Source organism: Mauremys mutica, chromosome 4, assembly GCF_020497125.1.
Source record: "Mauremys mutica isolate MM-2020 ecotype Southern chromosome 4, ASM2049712v1, whole genome shotgun sequence".
Taxonomy (NCBI): domain Eukaryota; kingdom Metazoa; phylum Chordata; order Testudines; family Geoemydidae; genus Mauremys; species Mauremys mutica.
The window spans coordinates 127,433,594-127,460,613 of record NC_059075.1 but is presented as its reverse complement, the minus strand read 5'-3'; the positions used below and the strand labels follow the sequence as shown (position 1 = coordinate 127,460,613).

The window sequence follows — 27,020 nt, the reverse complement described above, 5'->3', positions numbered from 1 at the left end:
TGAGAACAAAAAGAATCCTGACAATGTTATTGGTCCATTACTAGATGGAAATGGTAGAATGATCAATAATAGTGCAGAAAAGGTGTTCAATAACTATTTTTGTTCTGTTTGGGAGAAAACAGGTAATGTGATCTCATCATGTGATGATAACACTCTTTCCATTCCACTAGTATCTCTGGAAGATGTTGAACAGAAGCTACTGAAGATAGACATTTTAAAATTAGCAGGTCCAGATAATTTGCATCCAAGAGTTTTATAAGAGTTGGCTGAGGAACTCGCTGGACAGTTAATGTTGATTTTCAGTAAGTCTTGCAGCCCTGGAGAAGGTCCAGAAGATTGAAAGAAAGTTAATATTGTGCTAAATTTAAAAAGGGATAACCCGGGTAATAGTAGTCCTGTCAGCCTGATATTGATCCAGGGCAGGATAATGGAGTGGTTGATATGGGACTCAATTAATAATGAACTAGAGGAGGATAATATAATGAATGTAAATCAACATGGGTTTATGAAAAACAGATCCTGTCAAACTAACTTGGTATCTTTTTTGAGATTACAAGTTTGGTTGATAAAGGTAATAGAGTTGATGTAATATGCTTAGCTTTCTGTAAGGTATTTGACTTGGTAGTGCACAACATTTCGATTAAAAAGGTAGAACAATATAACATTAAATGGATTAAAAACTGGGTAACTGGTAGGTTTCAACTTGTAACTGGAAATGGGGAATCATCATCAAGCAGATGTGTTTCCATTGGGTTCCTGTAAGGGTCAGTTCTTGGCCCTTCGCTATTTAACATCTTTATCAATGACCTGGAAGAAAACATAAAATCATTATTTATAAAGTTTGCAGATGACACAAAAATTGAGAGAGTGGTAAATAGTGAAGAGGACAGCTCACTGATTCAGAGTGATCTGGATCGCTTGGTAAATTGGGTGCAAGCAAGCAATATATGTTTTATTATGGCCAAATGTCAATATATACCTCTAGGAACAAAGAACGCAGGCTATACTTGCAGGAAGGGGGACTCTATCCTGGGAAGTAGTGAATCTGAAACAGATTTGGGGGTGATGGTGGCTAATCAGTTAAACAGGAGCTCCCAGTGTGATGCTGTGATCAAAAGAGCTAATGCAACCATGGGATGCACAGGAATCTCATGTAGGAGCAGAGAAATTATTTTACCTATTTGGCACTGGTGTGACCACTGCTGGAATGCCAGGTCCATTTCTGGTGGCCACAATTCAAGGAGGAGGTTGATAAAGTGGAGAAGGTTCACATAAGAGCCACGAGAATGATTAAAGGATTAGAAAACCTGCCTTCTAGTGATAGACTCCAGGAGCTTAATCTATTTAGCTTAACTAAGAGAATGCGAAGGGGTGACTTGATCACAGTCTATAAGTATCTACATGGGGAACAAATATTTAATAATGGGCCCTTCAGTCTAACAGAGGAAGGTCTAACATGATCCAATGGCTGGAAGTTGAAGCCAGACAAATTCAGACTGGAATAAGGTGTAAATTGTTAACAGGGAGGGTAATTAACCATTGGCCATGGGGGATTCTCCATCACTGACAATTTTTAAATCAAAACAGGGTGTGTCTTCTAAAAGCTCTGCTCTAGGAATGATTCTGGGGCAGTTCTCTGGCCTGTGGCATACAGGAGGTCAGGCTGGATGATCACAGTGGTCCCTTCTGCCCTTAGAATCTATGAGCCAGACCAGATGCCTGGGACAGAGCCAACCCAGAACCTAGCAATAAGGCAGAAGCATGGCCCAGATCCTCTTGGCCTTACTCATGCAAGTAGCTTCCTTGAATCCTTGGATGGGCAGCTAAGGGAGATGGAAGAGACTTGCCCAAGGCCAGCCAGTGCCAGGATGAGAACTCATGTCCTGACTCCCAGGCCCGTGCTCCAATCCCTAGGAGACGTTGCTTCCCCAAGGAGATCTGCTCCCCTGCTTGTCTCAGTCCCTGTTTCCTGTGATTCTCAGTGGCTAAGGGCCCCATCTTCCCGTCACAGGGAGTTTTGCTTAAGAAAGGACTGCAGAATTGGATCCTAAGGAGCTCTGGGCTGTCTGTACGAGTTTTCTCTGCTTTTCCAAGTCTCCTCCTTCTCCCTTATCTCTATAGCATAGTAATGTGCCCTAATGCAATATATTTTGTCGGTTGCCATGGAATCCTGCGTGAGGTCACCAGATAGAATTAATTCCCCCCTCCTAAGGGAAGGGTAATTAACAAAAAATGATGATAACCAGAACCCACTCCCCGCTTTGCCCTTAATTCCCTTGGAATATCAGAGATGGGCAGACAGATTCATGCAGACCCGCCTTCCACAGGGGTGTCAGAGGCTGCTGGAGTCTTGTGAGTCTGGCTCCTTGCTTGGGCCTGCCTGCTGCCAGGATTTCGCCTTCTCTCCCAGAGGGGCCATAGCTGCACCCACCACTCTCAGGGCCCAGCGTGTCACTGCAGTGATAGGGATCTGATCCAGTTGGAGTCTTTCCATTGACTTCAATATGCTTTGGCTAAGATTGGAGGTGCCCATCTTCAGCTGGCTGGCTGCTTTCACGTCCTCTGAGCAGGTGCCCCCAGGTAGCCATGTGGGGGCGGGGGGGGGGAGTTGGACGTGCTGTCTGGAGCATTGAGGTAGCTGAGTCACTCTAAAACATGTAGTATTGCAGCTAGCGCAGGAGACTGGGCAGGCAGGACTCCTGGGTTCTATTTCTGCCTCTTCCACCTACTCTAACTGTATAAGCTGGAGCAAGTCGTGCCACAAAATGGGTTTAACAATCCCCACCCTCCGGACAGTGGGGTCAGGACTATGAGACCTGGAGAGAGCTGCTGGGGGACTCCTGAGGACAGGGCAGCAGGTAGGACTGCAGAGTACAGTGCAGAGATGGTCACAGGCAGGCACTAAACCTGGCACCTGGGGAGATGAGCCGCCACCTCATGGGGCGCACCTACAGGGTCAGGCAGGTTGGGCAGCACTGTTGATGAAGAGCCGTGGTGATAAAGTGGAGCAGATACCACAGGGACAGGCGGTGTATAAAAACAGATGGAAATCATGAGCACACTGCACCAACCCGGCCTGTCTCCTGAGCTCCATCCCGCAGTGCGGTGCTTGGCATGTAGAAACTGCCCCAGAGCCCCTGCTCCCCGCATTATGGGATAAGAGACACAGACTGTGCTGGCAGGACAGTTGTAAGGTGTGCTGTGGGTTCAGTTCAATCCGGTGCTGAGGGCTGGGGCCAGGGCCGGTGCAACCATTTAGGCGACCTAGGTGGTCACCTAGGGCACTAGGATTTGGGAGGCAGCATTTTCTGGGGCAGGGGAGCACGGGGAGGGCCGCCTGCCGCAAGTAGGTGGGGGGCATGCCAGGGAACTCCCCGCCCCAGCTCACCCCTGCCCCACCTCCTCCCCGAGCACGCCATGGCCACTTCACTTCTCCTGCCTCCCAGGCTTGCGGCGCCTAAGCTGATTGATGCCGCAAGCCTCGGAGGCGGGAGAAGTGAAGCAGTGACAGCGTGCTTGGAGAGGAGGCGGAGCAGGGGTGAGCTGGGGGGGGTGCCTCAGGGCAGAGGATGGGGGGTGGGAAGCTGCCGCCGGGGGGGCGCCTCAGGGTGGAGGGGGGGAGCTGCCATGGGGGGGGCGCCTCAGGGCAGGGGCTCGGGGACGGGGGAGGGCGCAAGGTGGAAGTTTTGCCTAGGGCGCAAAACATCCTTGCACCGGCCCTGGCTGGGCTCTCTCCTTCCTTCCCACTGACCCCCAGGGAACAGAGGATGATTAGCTCCTTGCACCATCCAGCTCTGCACATGTGGACATGCCAGAGCAGCCTTGCTCTCCGGACATCCTAGACAAACTGCTCCATGATCCTGCAGCAACAGGACCTGGGCATAGGGAAGATCTCTGGGCCCCTCAGGCTTGTGGTTGGACATTCCCTCCAAACTTTCCCAAACCCACCGGAGCTGGGACCTCAGAACAGAGCCTCTGCAGGGTCATCGCTGTGACTAAGTGGGCCAGACATTGGAGCGGGGGCAGACCATGGAGAGGCTCCAAGTCATTGTCTGTCCATGTGAAGTGAACAGGCCTGCTCCGAGTTATCTTGTCTGGGTTTGGAGCAGGCTTGGCTCACCACAACCCAGCCTCGCAATGAGTCAGGGGCAGAGCCGAGAGGCAATTTCCTCCAATAGGCATTTGCTCTTGAGATGTTTGCAGACTTCCAGTGGGCCAGCTGAGCCTCAGCCCTCACAGCCTTCGCTCTCTGTTTCTGGGCTGGGCCTCTGCCTTCCCCTCAGCTCCCATGGGCAGCTCTGCTTCTCCTCAGTACCCACGGGTGTCTCTGCTTCTCCTCAGAACCCACAGATTGCTTCACTTCTCCTCACTGCCCACAGATATCTCTGCTTCTCCTTAGCACCCATGGGTGGCTCTGCCTTCCCCTCAGCACCCACAGGCAGCTTTTCTTCTCCTCAGCACCCACAGCTTCACTTCTCCACACTGCCCACGGGTGGCTCTGCTTCTCCTTGGCATCATGGGATGGCTTTGCTTCTCCTCAGCACCCACGGGTGGTTCCGCTTCACCTCACCATCCACAGGTGGCTCTGCTTCTCAGCTCCCATGGATGGCTTCACTTCTCAGCACCCACGGGTGGCTCCGCTTCTCCTCAGCATTGCTTGGTGGCTTGGCTTCTCCTCAGCCCATGCAGGAGGCTCCTCTTCCCCTCAGTGTCCGCAGGCACTCTACCTCTCCGGAGCACCCATGGGCAGCTCTGCTTTCCCTCAGCACCCACGCGGCTTCCCCTTCCTGTCCACCGAGTCTGGCTTTTCTTTATACAGTCCTGAGCGAGCCCTAGTGACAAGGCCTAGGTATTTCTCTGTGTGCAGCCTGAACTGGCGCTTCCCACCCCAGCACATATTTGCCACCCTAACTCTGATGCTCCCCTTTCCTCAGCCCCCTCAGCAGCATCTCTACTCCCAGCCAAGGGCACAGAAATTTCAACCCTTGCTCTTTAGAGGGGTGCCCGCTTCAAGCCCTGTGCGCCAGGATATCCTGGTAAAGCAGTTGTGAGATCAGGGGGTGCAGCCCCGGAGCAGGGCACTGACGTCAGGACTCCATCCCGGACTCCAACACACTGTGCTGCCACACTAGAAAAGTCACTTACTAGCTTTGTGACTCAGTTCCCCCCTCTGTACGCTGGGGATAATGATACGCCCTGCCTCACAGGGCTATTGAGCGCTTTGAGAGGGCACAGTCAGGGTGCTGCTTTTGAACCCTGGGAATGGAGCGAGCAGCTATTGAGCTGTGGCCCAGGATGGGGTCTGGAAGAAGGCTTTTTCCTGGCTGCCTTCTGTGGATCTGGGAGAGGCCGGCCCACGCGATCCCCGGCTGCATCTCCCCACTCACTCGTGGAGCGAGAGCCTTGGAACCTCTGGGGGAGCCGGGACACGCCTGGGGCCCGACGGAGCGGGGCTCAGGGTTGGCCCCTCGCTTCCTCCCGAGCACATCCTACTGGGGAGCACAGTGCCCTGGCCAGGGGGTGGCAGGAGCGCCCGTGGGGCCAGGCTCCCGAGGCGATGGGGCAGGGGGCCGCCCCTGGATGCAGCAGCCCCTTTGCAAACCGGCCGTGAGCTTTGCGCTCCGGCTGCCCATGGGAACGCAGGCGATCCAGGGCAGGGACCGCGGAGAGGTGTCGGGAGGAGCCGGGTACGGGGCGAAGCCACCTCTCGCCTATGTAGGGGGGGCGAGGCGGGGCGCTGGCTCCTCCCGGGCTCTTTTGGGAACCAGCCCGCATCCCCCCCACCCCCGCCAGCCCTGCGCACACCCGGGCGCGCAGCCTCCCCTCCCCTAGCGCTCGAAATAGAAGCCGGCCCTGCCCCCGTCCCCTCCCCTCGCTGGCTGAGCATCGCAGGCAGGCGGCGGAGGGGGAGGGCCCTTTCTGCGGGCCCGGACCTTCCGCCGGGTCTCAGTCTGCCGGCGGCGCGGCGCAGCGCGGAGGGGCTGCAGCGGAGCGCGCAGGGCTGGGCTGGGCACACACCCCCCCCCGTGGTCTCACCGCCTCTCTCTCTCTCTTCTCTCCCCGCTCCGTGCCCCCCTCTCCTCCCCACCCAGCAGCCGGCGTGTTAAATGGTTTCAGCGCAGGCGGGATGCTTGGCACCAACCTCAAAAGCCTGGAGCTCAGCGGCGAGGGGCCGGAGGAGCTGAAGGGCTATCGGAAGGGGACCGAGGGCAAGGGCGGCGGCATGATGCCCAAGCGGCCCAAAGCGCCCGGGGCGCACGAGCTGCGGGTCTTCAAGTCGGGCAGCGTGGAGAGCCGGCTGCCGCCCGGCCCCAGCCTGCGCAAGCAGAAGTCCCTCACCAACCTGGCCTTCCTCACCGACGCCGAGAAGAAGATGCAGCTCTACGAGCCCCGCTGGAGCGACGACATGGCCAAGGCGGCCAAGGGCGGGGGGCGCGGGGGGCTGAAAGCCAAGGAAGCCCCGCTCATGTCCAAGAGCCTCTCCAAGTCGGAGCACTCCCTCTTCCAAGCCAGGCTCGCCCCCGGCCTGGCCAAGCCGCCGCTGGCCCCGCTCCCGTCCAGCCTCGGTAAGCCCAGCCGCATCCCCCGCGGGCCCTACGCCGAGGTGAAGCCCCTGAGCAAGGCGCCCGAGGCCGGCGGGGCGGAGGACAGCAAATCAGACGACGAGCTCCTCTCCAGCAAAGCCAAGGGCCGGGAGAAGCCGCAGCAGCCGGCGCCGGCGCCCGGCCCGGCGGGGAAGGGGCAGGAGGAGCGAGCCTACCTGAAGGTGGACCCGGAGCTCGTGGTGACGGTGCTGGGGGACCTGGAGCAGCTGCTCTTCAGCCAGATGCTGGGTGAGTCCCGTCCCCGCGCCCCGCACCCGGTACTGTCGGCGAGTTCAACTCCGGAGCGGGATCCGCTGAGCCAGGAGGGAATGAATGAGTAGGGCGCTGGGAGGGGGCAGAAACCCAGCCCCTGTCCCCCTGGCATCCAGGGGCCCGCGGCTGAAAGCGAGGCCGAGTTTGGGGGGAACCTCCTCTCCCCTTTGGGGGGCTTGGTATCGGCATCTGGGTCCCGTTGAGGCTGCGATCAAAGGGACTGGCGGAGGGGGAGGAGTGAAAAGTGCTTAGAGCAAAGGCTGAGTCCCGGAGGAGCCACTCGTCTCCTCCTGGGTTTCTCCTTCCCCGCTTCCTTTATTCTGCAAGGCGCCGGCACACTGGGGCTCTTTACGTGGCTTTTCCCCCTGGGTATTTGTCAGTGTTTCGTTGCGGTTCTGCCTTAAAAAAGCCCCCCACACACATACTCTCGGCGCACACACACTTTGTCTCTGGAGAACAATGCTTGCTTTGGCCAAGCGAGTCTTTCCTAGCCCGAGAGAAACCCCCTGGCTTGGCGGGCCCTGCGAGCTAGAACAGGGAGCCGGGGAAGGCGCCAGAGAGGAGAGAGCAAACGCCCCCCCCCCCAGGAACAGAAATGTGGGGGGTAGAAAAGCGGCGCTTTCCTGGGCGTCCTTGTGATTGTCTTGGCTGGTGGAACTGACAAGGGGAAGGGAGAGCTGTGAGATACAGCCAGCAGCCCGAGCCCACAAGCTGGGCGTGCGTGTGTGTGTGTAAGGGTGTGCATGGCATGATTATCTCACCCGTGTCATTAACACGGGGAAGGGATAGTTGTGAGGTGTCAGACATCAGCCAGGGACCACAAGACGGGCTGGTGTGTCTGTGTGTGAGGGGGGAGTGATGTGCATGCCATGATATGACTGACATGAGGAAGAGAGCTGTGAGATGTCAGGCATCAGCCAGGGACCACAAGATGGTCGTGTGTGTGTGTGTGTGTGTGTGTGTGTGTGTGTGTGTGTGTGAGAGAGAGAGAGAGAGGGGGGGGGGGCGGGTGATGTGCATGCCATGATATTACTGACATGGGGAAGAGAGAGCTGTGAGATGTCAGGCATCAACCAGAGACCACAAGACAGGCTGGTGTGTGTGTGTGTATAATAGTGTGCATCTGTGTCAGGGTGCGTGTGTGCGGGGGGGCTGGAATGTGACACTCAAGAGGAAAATGGATGACAGATTGTGCCTAGCATCCTAGGGAGAGGCAGCTGCAAAAGAATCAACTTTCGTATTTGCAGCTGTGATGATCGCAGCTGTGAAAGGGCAGATCTCTCGGATGGCAGGAGGACGTGGGTCCACAGGCAGAAGGGAGGCACTGGCAGTGCCGAACATGGGCTGTCCGAGGTGACATTCATGCATTAAATACAGTGGTGCCTTGAAATGTTGCGTGCTGTTGACCGCTGGCTCTGCGGAATGGTTGGATGTTTCATGGGAGTGTGTGGGGGGAGGGATGCGTGTGCTCTTAACAGTGCTGCTGAGTGCCTGTGGCAGGCAGACATAGAGTGATCTGTGGGAGAAGGGGGCGTGGCCGCTTACCAGGGTCTGTTTCAGTCCCTGTCGAGTCCCTTGTTTGTGGTATAGCTGCAATACAAGCGTGAGAAGCAGGCTACTGGGCCGAAAGATGCTCTGATGCCTCCTGTTAAGAGACAGAGTCATTTGATGAAGGGATACCCAGTATCAGCTCTACTCTGACCATCCCCTCTGTTACTATGGCCATTCTCCCCCCGTGGTATTACTAGGGACATCTGTCTGACAACAGCAGTGTTCATGCTCCGGCATGGCTCTGCTGCAGTTCTAGTCCCCATCTGGAGCCCTGGACTCTCTGTAACCCTTCCACGAATGGGCGCTTCGGGGGGGCACCGACCGACGGGTGTGAGCTGAGCTGGGGAATAAGCAGCAGCAGCTGATCTGCTCTAAGCACAGAAAAGCCTGTTTCTATGCAACTACCCCCCCATGATCAAACACATACACACACCCCGGAAAACAGCTGATAGTTGGCCAGAGCTGTGTGTGGGGATGGTGCTGCCGGCAAGGAGAAAAGGGTGGGAGAGGCAGACTGGATGAGTTTTTGCTTCTGGAGGTTTGGGCTAGCAGAGGGCTTTGGGTGATACAGACATGAGCTCCACAGCCTTCGTCTGTTACACTGCAGACATGTATTTGTCCACATCACACAAATTACCACACCCTGGAGTTTGACTGGCAGCCACTGCTCAGGGCTGAGATAGCAAGGGGGCAGTGGGTCAGAACTGAGGGGCATTGGCAGAGCACGGGGTGGGTCCAGCACTGGAATAGCAGGAGGGTCTGCAGAGCAGGCCTGGAGTGCGTTGGCACAGCTGCAGAGGGGGAGCCCAGCACTGGAATAACAGGAGGGTCTGCAGAGCGGGCCTGGAGTGCGTTGGCACAGCTGCAGTGGGGGAGCCCAGCACTGGAATAGCAGGGGAGGAGACTAGAGATTTGGTTGATGTGAGATGCCTGGCAAAGCTGGCGAGGCAGAGGATGGAAATAGCAGGAGGTTCTGCACTTCAGGAGCAAGATGAATCTGCAGAGCTGCACAGAGGAAAGTTGCACAGCGTCTGGCTGCTCTTTTCCCAGCTCAAAGAAGCAGCCAAGCCCCAGCTTTCAAGTGCTTACGATATTCACGCACATTTCACAAAGGATGAAATATTAAAGGACTGGGGCCTTGGCGAGGCTCAGCATGGGCTGGGGAAGGGGTGGGAGGCTCCATCACTGGCTTGGGTTTCAAGGCTAAACACACAGAATATCCCATTTCCTTGCAACCCTGGAAAGCTTTCCACGTCCCCGTCTTGGCTGAGAATCTGCCTGCTCCCAGCACAAGGGGGGAGTGTAAATCCTAACGCTCGAAGTTTTGTCAGGCACACTGGCCAAGACAGCCGCGAAACCCGATCCCTTTCCCCCCCTCATGGGGAGCCCCCTGCCCTGCTCAGCTGGGCCGCAGATGCTCTGCCAACACCACGCCCCAGATCCCAGTCACCTTGCAAAAGGCAGGATTAGAGGCTGGCTCTGGAAAAAATACTATCAGCCTCGGTGTGTGTAGTTTCCTGGCACAGTTGCAGGAGTTACCTGAACATGTGGGTCTGGGCATGGTAATGCCACTATCCAGCCTTGGGGCAGGGAGAGAAAGTCATGGGATATCTACCAGAGACACCCTGGAGGAAAGACTGGGCCAAATCTGCAGCTGTTGTAGCTCATCGCAGCTCCACTGGCTTCAATCGACTTCCACCAGTGGGGGGGTTCTGTCCCGTGATTTATGTACTGTACCATGTCTGCGCATGGATTTCCTTCCAGCCCAGTGCAGCCTTCTCCGGATGTAACAGTGCCTTAGCACTTTGTCTCCAAAGAGCCCAAAGAACATCAAAGCTATTAAAGAATTAAACTTCCCAACCCCTGTGAGACAAGCAAGTGTCCCCATTGTGCAGAGGGGGAAACTAAGACACGGAGTAGTGACATTTCTTGTCCAAGGCCACATAGTGAGGCAGCAGTGGGAACAGAACCCAGGAGTCCTGATGAGCCATCATTTGCTCCAACCAGATCTCTTCCCAAAGACAGTAATAGAACCCAGGACTCCTGATTTCCAGACTCTTGAGTCTAACCACTAGATCCACCTCCCGCCTCAGGCCCAGAGCATCCTCTGCTGATGGCAAGCCGTGGTCCCACAAATCCAGCTTTAAGGTGAGGTTTTGGAGTCTGGCTCCCATCTGGCAAGTGGCAGTCCAGGTGCTGGATTTGCTCCTGATCAGCAGACCTGCTTAGACTGCAGAACTGGAGTGGGGAATCCAGTTCTCCTGCAATATTTTGCCCCTTCCATGCGGTAAGGAAAGGGTCATCCCGAAAATATTTGGTGTGAGCTTGGTCCTACAGATCAGGGAAGGGTCTGGGGTCCCTGTTATTTTTTCCGCACTGGTTCCTCCGTGGCTCAACCCAGCGCATGGCCCGGTCATGTAGGGAAGGAAGCGGGGCTGGGCGGGAGCCAAGGTCTTCCTTTAAACGCAGATGTCTTTGGTCATTAGCAAACAGTCCCAGGACTCTTCCCCTTTCCTGGTGTGGTAGCGAGTGCAGCGTGGACTCTGAGAGAGGGGTCAGGCCAGGCTCAAAGACCCTCTGCCACTGTGGATGCTTGACTCTGACTTCAGCTTGTGAGGAAGAGCCCAGATTCACCCCCGTGTCTAACCCAGCAGCACAGACTTGGTGGAGGAACATCTGCCAAGAGGTGGCAGGGGAAAGCAGCTGTGACTTCCCTTTCCTCTTGAGAGGCAGGTGGTCCAGTGGATGAGGCATCCGGCTGGGACTCAGCACAGGCTTCTATTCATAGCTGCAAACAGCTCCCTGCATGACCTTGGGAACGTCCCCGCTCTCCTCTCTGAGCCGCATCTGTGAACCGGGAATAACGACACACCCCTTCGAGATCTATAGGTGATAAGAATCACTGCATCCAACTATCTTAGGCACTGTCTGGCCTCCAGCACCACAGTGCCTGAGCACCTGGCTGTATTTACCCTGAGGTAGGGCTGTGTTACTCTCTCCCAGGGCCGGCTCCAGGGTTTTTGCCGCCCCCAGCGGCGGAAAAAAAAAGCCGCGATCGTGATCGGCAGCAGCTCCACCGCGCCGCTTTCTTCTTCGTCGACAATTCGGCAGCAGGTCCTTCCCTCCGAGGGACCTGCCGCCGAATTGCTGCCGAAGAGCCCGATGGGCTGCCCCTTCCTCTTGGCCACCCCAAGCACCTGCTTGCTGGGCTGGTGACTGGAGCGGGCCCTGCTCTCTCCATTTTACAGGTGGAGAACTGAGATGCAGAGAGTACCTCTACATTGCAAAAAGAACCCTGCACCAGTAGAATCTCAGAGCATTGGCCAGCTGACTCGGGCTGGCAGAACTCTCACAACGGGGCTAAAAACAGCTGCGTAGACGTTTCTGCTCAGGCTCTGAAACCTGAGGACGGGGTGGGTCTCAGAGTCCAAGTGGGTAACGTCTACACGGCTCAAATTCAGTTGACCTGGGTTCTGGGACTTGCTGCTGTGGGGGTGGCTTGCAGAGAAGACATAGCCCTAGAGAGGTTACGGGTCGGGTTTTCAAGGGCAATCAGATACCTAAAGATGCAGATAGACACCTAGTGAGATTTTTTTAAACCAATGGGAGTTAGGCACATATGAAAAATCCCAGTAGGCACCTAAACCTCTTTGAAAACCAGGCTCTATGTCTGCATTGCACACTAACCCTGGGCTCTGTCTCAGGTTTGAGCCCAAGCCCCTGTTCTGTCCACACATCAACCAGTCTGACTCGGGTCAGCAAGTGCTCAGCACCCGGCTTCTAGGACCCTTCTGGGGGTGTGGGGTGGAGCCCATGCCCTGCTGACTCGGCTCCACACCCTGTCACTTCGGCTCAGCTCAAGCTGCAGACCTGAGTCAGAAGGTCAGCACCATGTGGTGTGGATGCATTAGCACAGCTGTGAGACCTGGGCCCAGCTGCTGCAAGTCCAATTTACAATGCAGTGTAGATGCTCTAGCATGGGCTTGGAAACACTGAATCCACAAGTCTAAATCCCTCGGAGCCGGGCTTAGTGTGCAGGGCAGATGTACCCAAAGTGACTAGCTCCAAGTCACGCAGGGATTCTGCAGTAGGGTGACCAGAGAGCAAGTGTGAAAAATCGGAATGGGGGTGGGGGGTAATAGGAGCACATATTTAAAAAAGCCCCAAATATTGGGACTGTCCCTATGAAGTCGGGACATCTGGTCACCCTATTCTGCATCCCTGCGGGGAACTGAATAAGGTCTTTGGAGCGCAGGCTAGGGCCCTAATCACTAGGCCATCCTTCCTCTCTGCCTGACTGTCTAACATCCCCGGCTTTGTGCTTCTTGGGTGACATGCACCTATACAGCATTGGGTGGGTGGAGGCAGGAGGAAGGGAAATGATTGTGGGTTAGTTTTCAGCATTTCTGTACCATTAATGAGAATGTCCCCAGCTTTCTCCCAGAAAGGGGAAGGGAAGGGCCAAGCCAGGGAGCTCACAGCACTAGGTCAGCAGGATGGAGATTCACATTGTTTCTGGCCTTGCTGCTCGGGGGAATTTCAGGTTCTGCTTTGATTCTTTCCTCCCAAACTTGTGTTTTTGGACACTGTCTTGCTTCTAAATCAGACTGAGGAATGCTGAGGTTTCTCCTCCCAGCCAGCTTGGCTTTGCTCCATCCCTGTGAACAGAGCTCCCCCTTCCTGACTGAGCCACTGGACTGACCCGGGGGTGACCAATGGCATGTGGTGGTGGTTTATGTAAGAGTGCCCTTATGTTGCCTGTGCAAGCACAGGATCGCTGCATGCAGTCTGGCACTGGGCTGCAGCAGGGCCTGCTTGCTTCTCTGTTCTTCCAGGACAACCACTTCCAGATTTACACTGGCAGTTTTAGCCCAGGGGGGTGGAATGTCCTTGGAAAGCAGAGCAGGTCCTGCCAGTCTGATGTGTCCGATCTCTCAATGCAGAGCAGTAAATAAATGCAACCGCACAGTTCTGGTTCTTCTTTGCACCAGGGTTCAGCTAAGGTAGCAAACGTGTTGGGGTCCCAGACTCCTCTCAAGTCTGATCTCTGGGCCTGTTTCCACTTTGGGTAAATGAATCTGGGTCCCCCCTGGCTGACACGTGCGCTTAAGGGGGACCCGAGTCAGAACGCTTGGGTTTCCGTTAGGGTCAGTTACAGAGGTAGAAGCCCAAGGTAGGAACCAAGCAACATCTAGCTAGACTTTTGTTAGGCCTGCTTTGTGGGCCTGATCCTGGGAGGTGCTGAGCTCCCTCAATTCCCATAAAGTCATTAGGAGCCTGGGGATAGCAGGGTGTGGAGTCATACTCGGCTCTTCCCAAATGTGTGCCTGGGATGGGGTGGCAGCAGGAAACACTGAGGGGCAGGGATCCCTGGAAATGGCTTCCAACTTGGGTTCTCCAGAGCCCAGATCAGATGGTGGGTGGGACGCGCTGCAGGACACCTCTCTTTTCCATGAGATGGGGAGAGGTCAGAGTGGGGCAAAGAAAGGATTGAGACTCCATTGGACAGACTCCATTGGAGTTGATGACTGGAAAAAGGCTAATGTAGTGCTGATCTTTAAAAAAGGGAAGAAGGAGGATCCGGGGAACTACAGGCCAGTCAGCCTCACCTCAGTTCCTGGAAAAATCATGGAGCAGGTCCTCAAGGAATCAATTCTGAAGCACTTAGAGGAGAGGAAAGTGATCAGGAACAATCAGCATGGATTCGCCAAGGGCAAGTCATGCCTGACTAACCTAATGGCCTTCTATGAGGAGATAACTGGGTCTGTGGATGAGGGGAAAGCCGTGGACGTGTTATTCCTTGACTTTAGCAAAGCTTTTGATATGGTCACCCACAGTATTCTTGCCGGCAAGTTAAAGAAGTATGGGTTGGATGAATGGACTATAAGGTGGATAGAAAGCTGGCTAGATCGTCGGGCTCAGCGGGTAGTGATCAATGGCTCCATGTCTAGTTGGCAGCCGGTATCAAGCGGAGTGCCCCAAGGGTCGGTCCTGGGGCTGGTTCTGTTCAATATCTTCATTAATGATCTGGAGGATCAGCAAGTTTGCAGATGACACTAAACTGGGAGGAGTGGTAGATACACTGGAGGGTAGGGATAGGATAAAGAGGGACCTAGACAAATTAGAGGATTGGGCCAAAAGAAACCTGATGAGGTTCAACAAGGACAAGTGCAGAGTCCTGCACCTAGGACGGAAGAATCCCATGCATCACTACAGACTAGGGAGCGACTGGCTAGGCAGCAGTTCTGCAGAAAAGGACCTGGGGTTACAGTGGACAAGAAGCTGAATATGAGTCAACAGTGTGCCCTTGTTGCCAAGAAGGCTAACGGCATTTTGGGCTGTATGAGTAGGGACATTGCCAGCAGACTGAGGGATGTGATCATTCCCCTATATTCGGCATTGGTGAGGCCTCATCAGGAGTACTGTGTCCAGTTTTGGGCCCCACACTACAAGAAGGATGTGGAAAAATTGGAAAGAGTCCAGCAAAGGGCAACAAAAATGATTAGGGGGCTGGAGCACATGACTTATGAGGAGAGGCTGAGGGAATTGGGATTGTTTAGCCTGCAGAAGAGAAGAATGAGGGGGGGGGGGTTGATAGCTGCTTTCAACTGCCTGAAAGGGGGTTTCAAGAGGATGGATCTAGACTGTTCTCAGTGGTAGCAGATGATAGAACAAGGAGTAATGGTCTCAAGTTGCAGAGGGGGAGTTTTAGGTTGGATATTAGGAAAAATGTTTTCACTAGGAGGGTGGTGAAGCACTGGAATGGGTTCCCTAGGGAGGTGGTGGAATCTCCTTCCTTAGAGGTTTTTAAGGTCAGGCTTGACAAAGCCCTGGCTGGGATGATTTAGTTGGGGATTGGTCCTGCTTTGAGCAGAGTGTTGGACTAGATACCTCCTGAGGTCCCTTCCAACCCTGATATTCTATGATTCTATGATGCTGGGCTGGGAGGGAAGGTGTCACAGGGCAGGAGCACTACCTACTCCCTGGTGAACAAGGGGTTAACCTCCACTCCCCCTTCCCTGGTACAGATTATAGGGGGGAGGGCTATATACTGGGAGTCAGAGGGGGGATAGTGCCTTTGGGGAGGATGAGCTCTTCACTAAGGGGTCATTGGGTGGGGTGTGGCAGAGTGGGCCTGGGTGGGGTGGGACAAGATGGATGGGATCGGGCAGCGTGAGGGTGTAGGGTGGGGTTGGACAGGGCAGGGTAAGTCTGATGGGCAGGGCTGGAGCTGGTGGTGTGGGGCAGGGCATTCGCTGTCACTGGTTCCCTTAGGCTCACAATAATGGGGCCTGATCTCTGGTTGCCCGCGTCGCCCTGGGGAAAGCCCTTGCTGATAGTGACCGTGTTCCCATACTGCTGAGCCAGCCCCGCAGCTGGAGAGACACGTCTCCGGTCCTTTGGCAATTTGGTTTTAAGCTGGTGACATGCTGGGAGGTTGGGCCACTTCCCCATGGGGGATGCTCCATGGGCATCCCTCTGAGTCCAAGTGAATCAATAGATACCCATCAGGGCAGAGAGCGACCGCAGGGTCGGCTTTAGGGCAGGACATTGCGTCCCTGGGGGGAGGCCCACTCCCGTGACGTTCCTCCAGCACAGGGAACCTCCAGGCCCAGTAGGCTGCCTGGGGTGGGGGGCTGTTTCCTCCCTTGTGCAAGCAGAAGGGTAGGACTGCTCTGCCAGGCTCTGAGGACAGAGGATGGTTTACGGTGCACGACCCCAGGGGGCAGTGGTTGGCCAGCAAAGGGCCATGTCTGCAATCCACCCACCCCACGGCTATCCATGATGAATGCACCACACTCTACCTCCAGGAGCACACTGCCCCTTTCCTAATCTTTGGTCCCCGCCAGCTGGAGTCCTGGAGCAAAAGATGCAGCTGCCACCATCACGCCACCCCTTGTGGTGCTGGCCAGGGCAGGATCTGGCCATATGTGTAGGAACCACTTCACCCACCGGCAATATGCAGCCAGCTCTGGGGTGGAATACAGCAGCTGGGTGGCAGTGCCCAGCAACGATCAATTGAGGAAGAATGCCATATCTAGTAGGGACTGCAGGAGAAGCTTGCATAGGCAGAGCAAGTGCAGAATACGCTCCCAAGTGAGGACCTCACGAAGGGAGAGATTGGTTCGCTGGGGCCTCTTCCAGGGCTGACGAGTTTCTTCACTGGCATGTAATCAACCCGTTGGAGCCCCTGCTTCAGGACGCACACAAGGCAGTACACCAGCGCAAGAGAGCAGACAGACAGTCCACAGCGGTGTATCCCTAACCCCCCGGGCTCAGGAATGTCTGGTCTCTATGGGGATTGTGTTGAGTCTATGGGGAGTGAGGATTTGCTTTGATGGGCTGTGCAGCCTGGCTACCCTTCCTCTCCTTGCCATGCACACCCACCTCGGGAATCCGCTCCATCCACCAAAGGTTTCCCCCGAACGCAGGGAGCTGCCTTTCATGCACTGCACAAGGGACACTCGCTGGGGGTTTCCCATCTGAACCCTGGGAGAGAGATGGGGCTGTTTGAGAACAGAGGTGCTTGAGGCAGCCAGCTAGAACGGAGAGATGAACAACAGTGCGAAGCCCAGCATAGGGACAGCCATGTCACTCTGCACTAGCCCCAGCCTATGGAGCCTGCAGGACTCTGCACACAGGGCTGGGGGGGTGCCATAATTCCCAGTGGGGGAGAGATAGCTCAGTGGTTTGAGCATTGGCCTGCTAAACCCAGAGTTCAATTCTTGAGGGGGCCATTTATGGATCTGGGGCAAAAATCTGTCTGGGGATGGGTCCTGCTTTGAGCAGGGGGTTGATCTAGATGACCCCCTGAGGTCTCTTCTAACCCTGATATTCTATGATTCTTGATGTCAGCCCCGAGGGTGTATTTGGGATGTGACGTCCAGCACAGTGACAGGGCTGGGTTATGCTGATACCGACCCATCACAAGATGTCATTGAAGCAAAGAGCTTAGCAGGATTCTGAAAGGATTAGGCATCTATAGGAATAATGAAACTATCACCCACAATGACGCTGGCCAGGATTAACATGGCGGAGATGCTGCAGGGTGTGCTAGCCTGAATGCCCTCTGTGGGGGGCGGAGGGGCTAGTCCCTCATTGACCACTAGGGGCATTCTTGCACCTTCAACTGGTCATTGGGTGACATGGTGGACAGGACCATTGGATGTGATGGATCCCAGTCTGACCATTGCTAGAATCCCACACTCCAGGCAGTGGACTCTACCTCTCACACAAGCTTGGCAGCGATGCCCATCCATCCTCTGCTTTGGCTGCTGGACTGCTCAGTGAAACCTCAAACTCCTGCTGTGGCTGTGGAGCAGGTGCATCCACCCTGGGGCTATGGAGAAGAAGCCCTCGCATGGAGCTGGCCTCTGGAAGACAGAAGTAGATTTTCAGCTGAGCATGATGGTGTCTGCTAGAGCAGCGAGACTCAGACTTCAGCTCACGAGCCACAAACGGCTCTTTAATGTGTTTCCTGCGGCTCTTTGCAGAACATGATATTAAAACATTGGTTAATAATTCAATCACTCAATCTCAGTTATTAATCAATCAGGATGCTTTTACTGTGTTATTAACCAATTGTCGAATACTTGGTCAGTGATTTTGGTGTGAGAATAATATATATGTAAATGAAATAATGAATTCACACTGGCTCCTTTGGGTAATGTTGATCATTAATTTGGCCCCTGAACCACTGAGGTCTGAGTGTCACTAGACTCGAGGCTTGGAGCATCTCTGAGCTCTTCAGTCTCCTTGCTGTGGAAACACACTCTGCTCGTGTGGCCTGTGGAGGATGCGTCCACCAGGAACTGTCTCGTGCTCTAGCTGGCCACTCTGTTATCTACCATGGTTTTTCTCGGAGCCATCCTTAAATCCTGGAAAGCCACTGATTCTACTCTCTGGAGGGTGTCCCTGATGGCCAGGACACTGGACTGGTGCAATGAACCACGTGAGACAGAAGCTCTGAAGGGAGAAGACTGGACAGACTCAAGAGTGTAAACTTTTAGCTTTAGTTTCAGATTGTTACGGGTTAAGTCCTGGCTCTGTTCAATCCGTAGGAGCTGGGCCCTAGACTTCAGTGAGCTCAGGTTTCAGTCCCGAGAGGCAGGAATTGCTCCTGTGTAAGAGGATAACTTAAGTGCAACCTCGCCCCGTGGCTGGGATACACCCCTGGGAGTCAAGGGAGCTGGGTTCTCTTCGCTGAGTCACTGGGTGACCTTGGGCAAATACCTTCCCTGTGTCTCAGTTTCCCCACCTGTAAAATGAGGATACTGGTAGCCCTTGGAGGGTTACAGACATAAGGCACAATAGACAAACTGAGTCTATTATTGTATTATTTCCCTATATTTACCAATGGCAGAATAGCCCCTGGAAGTACATGACCCATGAATGGACACAGGCATTCAGGCATCTAAGTCTCATCTCCCTAGCAACATACTTAATATGTGTGCAGCATGTAGTGCCTTCTCCAGAGGTCAGGCATCAGCTGGGTAACTTCCCTGTGACCATAGAGCGTGGACCAAATCCAGACTGGTACAGGATCCCGTTTGATCAGACTACACAAGGAGATGGTGTTCGAAGTGCAGGTAGAGCTAGGGAAAAGGGACTGGGTAGAGAGCCATGGGAAGCAAAGCTCTTTCTTCATCTCCAGAGCAGCATGGACAGCAGAAGTGCTGGTTCCCCCCACACACTCCAGCGATGTGCTTCACAATGGGGCATCTGCCAGAGCTAGAGGAGAACTCAGTCTTTGCATTCAGTCCTTGGCCTGCCCGTGGTGATGGCCAGTTGGTACCAAGTATGAGGTGTTTTTGGTGAGACCCACCAACTCACCTGAAATTTAACAGGCAGATATCGGATTGTACCAGCTTTCAGTCACTGTGGAAGTAGTTGGCTGCAAACTGGTGGCCTCTGCATGAAAGCCAGAGCAATCCACTCCCCCTTGCCTGGCAATTTACGCGCTCTGGGGGGGCTTTGCTCACTACTGCCTGAATTCTCATCTCTGCTTCATGGTCCATATGCCAGAAGGACACACAGGCCTTTACCTTAGTGCAACACTGGCCAAAATGTAGGATATTTGCTGCCTCTTAACATCTTGTTGTTGTGGGGTGTCACCCATGTAACAACACCCAAGTCTTTGCAAGGACTGCACAAACAAAGCCACCTCCATAAATCAGGAGCAGCCTGCACCCACTGGGAGAGGCCACTGGCTCCATCAACCACATGTGTTTTACAGAGACTATTTCTAACATCAAATTATACCTTCCATGTCTTCTGGAGACAGAGGTTTCTCATCAAAGCTCAACGGGAGCTGGGATTGCTAACTCCACTGGCAGCAGGCCCTGGCGTGACAGGGCATAGAGACCATGTGGGCAGTGTGGTGGGAGAACCCAGTTTAGAATGTCTTGAAGCTGCCTTTCTTTCTGTCTGTGTGTGTGTGTGTGTGTGTGTACATACACAAGAGGGCATATGATGTGTGTCTCTCAGTACATGCTGTAGTTGCAGGGGGTGTGTGCTCTGTGTGTGCGAGTTTGTGTCGGTGCAAGAGTGCATGTGCTGTGTCAGTACACGATGTATTTACAGTAGTGGGTGCGCTTTGTGTGGTGGGGTGGTGAATGGGGTGGAAGCAGGCGTGAGTATGTGCAGCGGTTTGCCATGAAAAGGTCAGCACTTCCCAGGAGATTCCTAGGAGTAGTGTCTGAAATCCCATATGTACTTTCTGTTCTAGGTTTGGCAATAATGCAGCTGGCTCTGGACAGCGCCTATTGTAGAGGATGACTCTTAGCTGGCAGCCGCTGAATGGAGGGGTGCGCATGTGAGATGGGGCCAGCATAGATGTGCCTGGGGGCAGGACACCAGGCGTCTCTGTCTCCTTGCATCCCCATGCCAGGGCCAAGTACGAAAGAAACCCATGCTCGTGCTGGCTGGCCCCGGATGGTTGGGATGGCTGCCATGGGGCCCTTCTTGCACTGCGGTGGCCAGCTGTGGAGAGGGAGCGTGCCGCTTCTCCTTGAATGCTGGAGCAGCAGGTGCAGGTCTCCTGGGGACGTGGGAGGCATGTGGCTCAGCAGTGCTCTGGCTGGGGCTATGCAGCTCCGGGCTGTCCTGAGTCACAGGTACGCCCGGTGTGTCCAGTATCATCACCTCTGGCTCACGGCTGGGGAACTCAGAGGGGAAGGGACTGGCTCAAGGTCACCCAGCAGGTCGGAATGGAACCTAGGAGTCCTGCCTGCCAGGCCTGTGCTCTGCCCACTAGGCAGGGCTTCCTGTTCAAGAATGTTCCCTTCCTAACAGGGTTGTCAGGGGGCTGGAGAGGCAGCAAGCTGCCTGTTTGAGAAGAGCCAGGCCCCCAGAGAGGGAGCTGGGAGGATGGGGAGAGAAGGAGCCAAGACGCCCGCAGACTTCCAAAAGCTCCTGGACCCAATGGCAACTCAGGGGGCAGTACCTTGCCACCTAATTCCTTCACTGATTGACTAAAAACCCCTGTCATTCACAGTGGCAGGGAAGTCAGTTGGCTGGCACATGACAAGTCCCGCTCAGAGGCAGCCCCACTTGCAGAGGAGGTGCTGCTGCCCAAAGCGGCTGTGTGTGCGCCGCTCCCCATCTCACCTGCCTGCTGACCACGGGGCCTGGCGCCTCCCGCCCCTCCCCTCGGTTATTGCTGCTCTGTTGAGTAAAGCGGTAATAGGGCTGTGATGCTGCTTTACGAGGCAATAACCCGGCCCCATATGCACAAGGAGGCCAAAGGTCAAGTAGCTCTCCCCACATCAGCAGCAGATCGTTGCCTCGTAAAGCCACACCGTGGCGCTCAGAGTGCCATTGTGCTAATGTTGCTCTGCTTGGAAGTCCCCAGTGCCCCGGCACTCAGGTGAGACAATTGGTAGGGAGGCGGATTTCCTTCATGCCAGCTGTAAAATCTGGAGTAAAGCTCCTGAAATTGGGACATGGGTAGGAGGGAAGGATCCAGCCATCCTGTCACCCTCTGGTCCCAGGGCTTCATCTAGATCTATCAAGTGACCACTGCTAGGCTCCTTTCTTGAAATACCATGTTTCCAAATGAGATGGCTGTAGTGGCCTCTAGGGGGATACAAGCTGGCAATTTCCCCTTTGCTTAGCACGTGACGGGCATGGCGGGGAGGGTGTGCTGACACTATCCAGGAATCACTGAGCCCGTTGGTTGGGACAGGTTCTGTGTTCTTGCAAGAAACTTTGAACTGGGGGGAGGGGGGTGAAAATCAAAACATTTTCTTCCAAAGTTTTCAGTAAAAAAGTGAAAACCCCCAAACCTGATCCGTGGCTTTGGTTGCCTAAAACTGGAAATATTTTGCATTTCAATTTCTGCAGTGAAAATCTGAAAAATTTCCTGAAACTGGCAAATGTCCATTTTGATTAAAATACATTTTTTGGTCCCCAAAAACTATTTTGAAAACATTGGCCTAGGCCCCCTCACCAGCGTAAGTCTATCCGGAGAGCCACCGTGCCTATCTCCGAGCAGACATGGGCAGGGAAAGCAGCAAGAGGACAACTCCACAGCTGGGCTATTAGCTCAGGAAATGAAAGCACGGGGCTGGGAGCTCGAGACCTGAGCATCGCTTGGTGGTGGTGTTGCCCTGCCTGAGGGATTATCCCATCGAGGTCCTGACCTCCTAGCCAAGCCACTTCTGGGTGATGCAATTTAAGAATTTTTGCACTGGGTGATGAAACTCCGAGAAGCTCCAGGCCTGTGTGATGCATGGTTAGCAGCCTGATGCAATTCCCGGGGCCTCTGGCTCAGGTGACATATGCCAGAATGCTCAGTAGACCCCTTGGCTCTGCCCAGCTCTCAGTTTATGATCACTGTGCATTGTGTCCTGGGCTTTGCTTTGCATTTTCCCTTGCTGCCGCAGGCCCCACTCCTCTCAGTGGCTGGAGCATTATTTCCAGCATGAGTCCCCTTTCCCACCATGGCCTCTATTGGTATCCAGCACCCCCACCCCTGTCACGTCCAGTTGAGTTACCACTTCCTTGATTTCCCAGTCAGCTTCATGCTTCATGGTGCAGGATAGTTATTCACCTCCGTGCCTCCTTCAGTCCCGATCTCATTAAAACCTCCAGGGGAAGCACTCAGCCGGCATTTGTGCCTGCTTTACCTTGGGGAATTTGTTCCAGGTCAGTGCAGAGCTGCAGATAACATCCTTTAAGGTGCGTAACCTTTTAATGATGCCAACCATTGGTGACGGGCCATCTCCTGTGACAAGTGCTTTCATTTCTAGATGTCAGGGGCTGGTAGAGCAGCTCCTTCAACGTAGCAAGGGGCAAGAGCTGTTGAACGAAGGACTCGAGTTCAAATCCTGGTGCCTGCATGTGATTAGCAAGTTAGGCCAGTTGAAGCGCGAGTTGTTGTGCCACCTCCAGTGGCTGGAGCCCAGCTGGGATACAAGCCCAGATTCTATTTCGTGAGATGGAGACACTCCTTGATATGGAGTGGTTAGTCCTGTGTTTGTAGAGCAGGGGGTCCTGGGTTGTGTCCCCACAATGCTGTGTGTCCCCATGGTACCACAATGCCATGTGTGTGAGTATATGGCAGTACTCCAGTGATGTGTGTGTGGTTGTACAATAATGCTTTTGTGTGATACAGCAATGTTGTGTGTGTGATGGTACAGCAATGCCATGTGTGTGATGGCACAGCGGTACTGAATGTGTGTGTGTGTCATAGCTGTGACAAGTGCAAAGCAGTTGGCTGGGTGGTGGTTTAGGATCTCTGATGCTGGGCAGCAGTCCTTCCTATGTCACAAGCCAGCCGCCTTTCCAAGCAGGGTGGCCACCACAGCACCGGTTCACCCCCAGCACACCACTTCCAGAGGGCAGCGTTTATTCATCGGGGCCGAGTTTGCCCCGGCTGTGCAGGAGGCTGCACTGAGCAAAGTGGGTGTGGCTCTCGTCTGTAGTACCTGGGGTAAGCCAGTCCCTTGGCTTTTCCAGCCCCTGTGTCTCAAGCACACTATCCCGAGAGCTGTGCTAGCCCTGGACATGGAAAATCAAACCAGACTCCCGCACCCCTTTGCTGTGCAGCGCCTTCTCTCAGGGGGTGAAGTGGTTCCCCTGGGGGGCGGTTTGCTACACTGGGGTGGTGATGATCTCTACTTGCTGCCCAGCATAAAGCTCCAGGAATGCCAAGCAGGTCTGACCTGGGGAGCAGGGGAGTTCTGATGATGCCCCAGGGCAGGGCTGAGCAGGGGACTGGAGCCCAGGGGGCGAGGGGTAGACAGGAGCATCTCTGCCATACTGCATTGCAGCTTTGAGCTGGGGAGCAGAGCCCGGAGGGGAGCAGGGGATGCTGCATTGCAGAGCTGAGCTGAGAAGCTGTGCAAAAGTGGCTCTATCTGTGGCAAAGCAGGAGTGACACTGCAGAGCTGCGCTGATCAGACTCTCGCATTAACTCAGCTGCTTTCTAATCTGTTCCTTTCATGTTGTGTTTCCCTCCGTCGCAGCTTTCCTTCTTCGCCTCCCTTCTTGCCTTGTCCAAGCAAGACAGTAAGGTGGTGTTTATTCTATTCTCGAGTAGGGCTAAGACTCATCTCCTGTTGGAAGGAAGTGCCAGAGCCTGGCTCTCGGGAGTTCGGGGCACTCGCTTCTTGCAAGACTTCTCCTCGTGTAGTCAGGGGATAGGATGTTTTGCCGCGGTGGCAGAGTACAGCCTAGCAACTGTCAGTGCCCAGAGGGGAAAGAGAGCTGGAGAGGCCTGAGGTTTTTAAGAGCTGGAGAGGCCCTTAGAGGTTTTTAAGGCCTGGCTTGACGAAGCCCTGGCTGGGATGATTTAGTTGGGGTTGGTCCTGCTTTGAGCAGGGGGTTGGAAGGGACCTCAGGAGGTCATCTAGTCCAACCCTAATCATCTATGATTCTATGGGGATAGTGCAGCGTGCTAGCTGTTTGGGGTGGCCCAGGCCTGGGCACGCACGCGCGCGCGCGCACACACACACACACCCCTACCTACCTGGCACCAGCACTCATACGCCAGCAAACATATTAAACAAATAATGCACCTTGTACCACAGAGACCCGCCGTGCACATCTATCGGTCCCCATGTATTCCGAGACTCACCCACTCCTTCACAGAGACGTACGCATGTTCGTGCCCAGACACTGTACTGCGACAAAGCCACCCGTTCACACAGACGCCTCCCCGGATTAGACACTGGCTGCCGTGAAGTATACGGCAGGTCTCCCTTCCAACCCTGTGATACTCGTGCAGTGATAATCGTATCTCCCACTTACAGCCCTTTTAATCTGTCTTCAGCACATCTGTGGCCCTTCTCGGCGTCGCACCCAAGAGCTGAAACCAATGGGAGTTAGGGGCTTAGGAAAATCTCACTAGGCACCTACCTGCAGCTTTAGAAATTTGGCCCCAAGTGTCTTCCCCCAAGGTCATACTGGAAGTCTGGGGCAGAGCCAAGATTGGAACCTTGGTCTCAGGCCAATGCCCTGACCTCTGTACCATCCTTCCTCGCTGTCATTTTCCACCTGCCGTACAGAGCGTATGTTAAGGGCTGTTATAAAGAAGCGGGTGATTGATTGTTCTCCATGCCCTACCAGGGAAGGATAAGAAGCAATGGGCTTAATCTGCAGCAAGGGAGACGTAGGGTAGATATTAGGGAAAACTTTCTAACCATAAGGAGAGTTACGCTCTGGAATGGACTTTGAAGGCAGGTTGCAGAATTCCCATCACTGGGGGTCTATAAGACCAGGTTGGACAAGCACCCATCAGGGATGGTTTAGGTTTACTTGGTCCTGCCTCAACGTGGGGGGCCGGAATAGATGACTTCTCAAGGTCCCTTCCAGCCAGACATTTCTATGATTACCTAATCAATCCTTACGGCAATGCAGGTAATAAGGATTATTCCATTTCACAGAAGGGGAAACCGAGGCACAGAACAGGGACATGACTTGCCCCACATCACAGAAAGAGTTAACTTCAGAGCCAGGAGCAGAGCTCAGGATTTCCTGGTCCATGTAGAGATCATTAAACCACACTTCTTCCTCAACAGGTGCAAGCTCTTCTTCCAGCTGCCGGTGAAGCAGCTTGTGGGCCAGGCTGATAGCCAAGTCCCCATAGATCACTGGCCAGTTGGCCACATTGGCCTGCAGGACGGAAGCCTGCTCTCCTGCTCAGCACAGTGGAAAGTGCTGCCTGCACCTGCAGAGGTCATCTGCCTCTTTGGTTCATTTTAAAATACTGTATCTCCGGCTCAGTGCAGCTGCCGACTCCGAGGCTGGCAATCCTTCTTGGGCGCACCAGGAAGATGCTGAGAGCAGCGGTTTGAGTACCGATACCCCAGTGTGTGACCTAGCAGTGGCACATGGTAATTGCACCGTGATCCAGAGACGGGGGTGGCTTTACTGCCACTTGCATAGTGGATATTGTATCCAGAGGAGTTTCCATTCAGTGACGAGTTAGGTTCCATTAGGAGCAAGGGAACCAGTTTCTATAAAATAAGGACTGACCTGACCTCACACCCAAACCTAGAGGTTGGAAAACATTTAGAGAACTCCCCTCCCAACCTCTAATTTTCGTTTTGTGGCAGCATGTAACCTGGTTCCATCTTGGACCAAAAGGGACAGTGCCAGGATCCCATAAGAAAGTTGGAAATCAGGAGTGAGCTGATGCACACAAAATTAACAGGAGTCTGTAGGCCCAAGAAGTTCAGTTATGCAACTATTGTCAGAGTGCTACTCAGAAGTGAGCTTCCAAACTTTCTTAGGGCTTGTCTCCACACTGGGTAATGCGCCCTACGAGGATGTGATTTCTAAAGAGTGCTGATGTGTTGCACGTTAATCGGTCTATGCAGACCCTGCTGGTGCTCACTAAAGGCTTCCTAGGGTGCTTTAATGTAGCACTGTTTCAAACAGCTCTACATCAGAGCACACCAGCAAGGTCTACCCAGACCAATTAATATGCAACACCTGAGTGCATTTTAGAAATCACCCTGCATAATTCACATAACACCACCGTGTAGACAAGCCCTGAGATGCGTTCATCACTAGTGATAAGGCCATGAGCAGACCACTCTGGCCCTTGGAGATGAGCTCTCTCTGGAGAGAGTGTTACCCCAATTAGGGGTATATTCATAGAAGGATACAGTTAGATCGGGATTTGGCTGCAAATTTCATGGCTCTGGCCTATGTCTTTGTTGAGCCCAAACTGAAGCACCAAACCCAGATACTTCCAAGCTTCAGAGAAGTTCGGGTTTGGATCTGAATTAAGATCCAAATTCCAGCTCTTCCTATCCCTAGATCCTTTGCAGTAACGATGTGAGGTGGTCTCATCGCGATGTGCGACAAAGCCAAATGCAAGATGCTGCAATGAAACAACGAACGATTGCTGCGTCTGCCAGTGCCAGGCTTTGCTGTGATTGCCAGTCTGCTGCGCACAGGAATGGTCTGCTCCACCAGCCACTCTGCTCTAGGGCAGCCAGGAACAAAGCCCTCCACAAGGTCTATGTCTACATGGAAAATGCTACCATGGCACAGCTGCAGCGCTGCAGGGCTCTCCCATCGCCGAGAGGCGGTAGCTGGGTCAAGGGAAGAATGTGTCTGTTGACTTAGTGCTGTCTACACGGGGGTTAGGTCGGCTTA

At 54.1% G+C, this 27,020-nt stretch overlaps 1 protein-coding gene across 6 annotated transcripts in view; it reads left to right on the top strand.

Moving 5' to 3' along the window:
* Positions 1-27,020, top strand: part of NAV1 (neuron navigator 1) — a 316,431-nt gene that overhangs the window by 117,170 nt on the left and 172,241 nt on the right. For 5 of the 6 annotated variants that reach the window (XM_045012503.1, XM_045012500.1, XM_045012504.1 and 2 more), the window contains exon 4: positions 6,096-6,833. The exons of the other annotated variant lie outside the window; for it this stretch is intronic. In XM_045012503.1, coding sequence (XP_044868438.1) covers positions 6,096-6,833 — 738 coding nt within the window. The remainder of the gene's footprint in view (positions 1-6,095; positions 6,834-27,020) is intronic. 6 annotated transcript variants of the gene reach the window in all.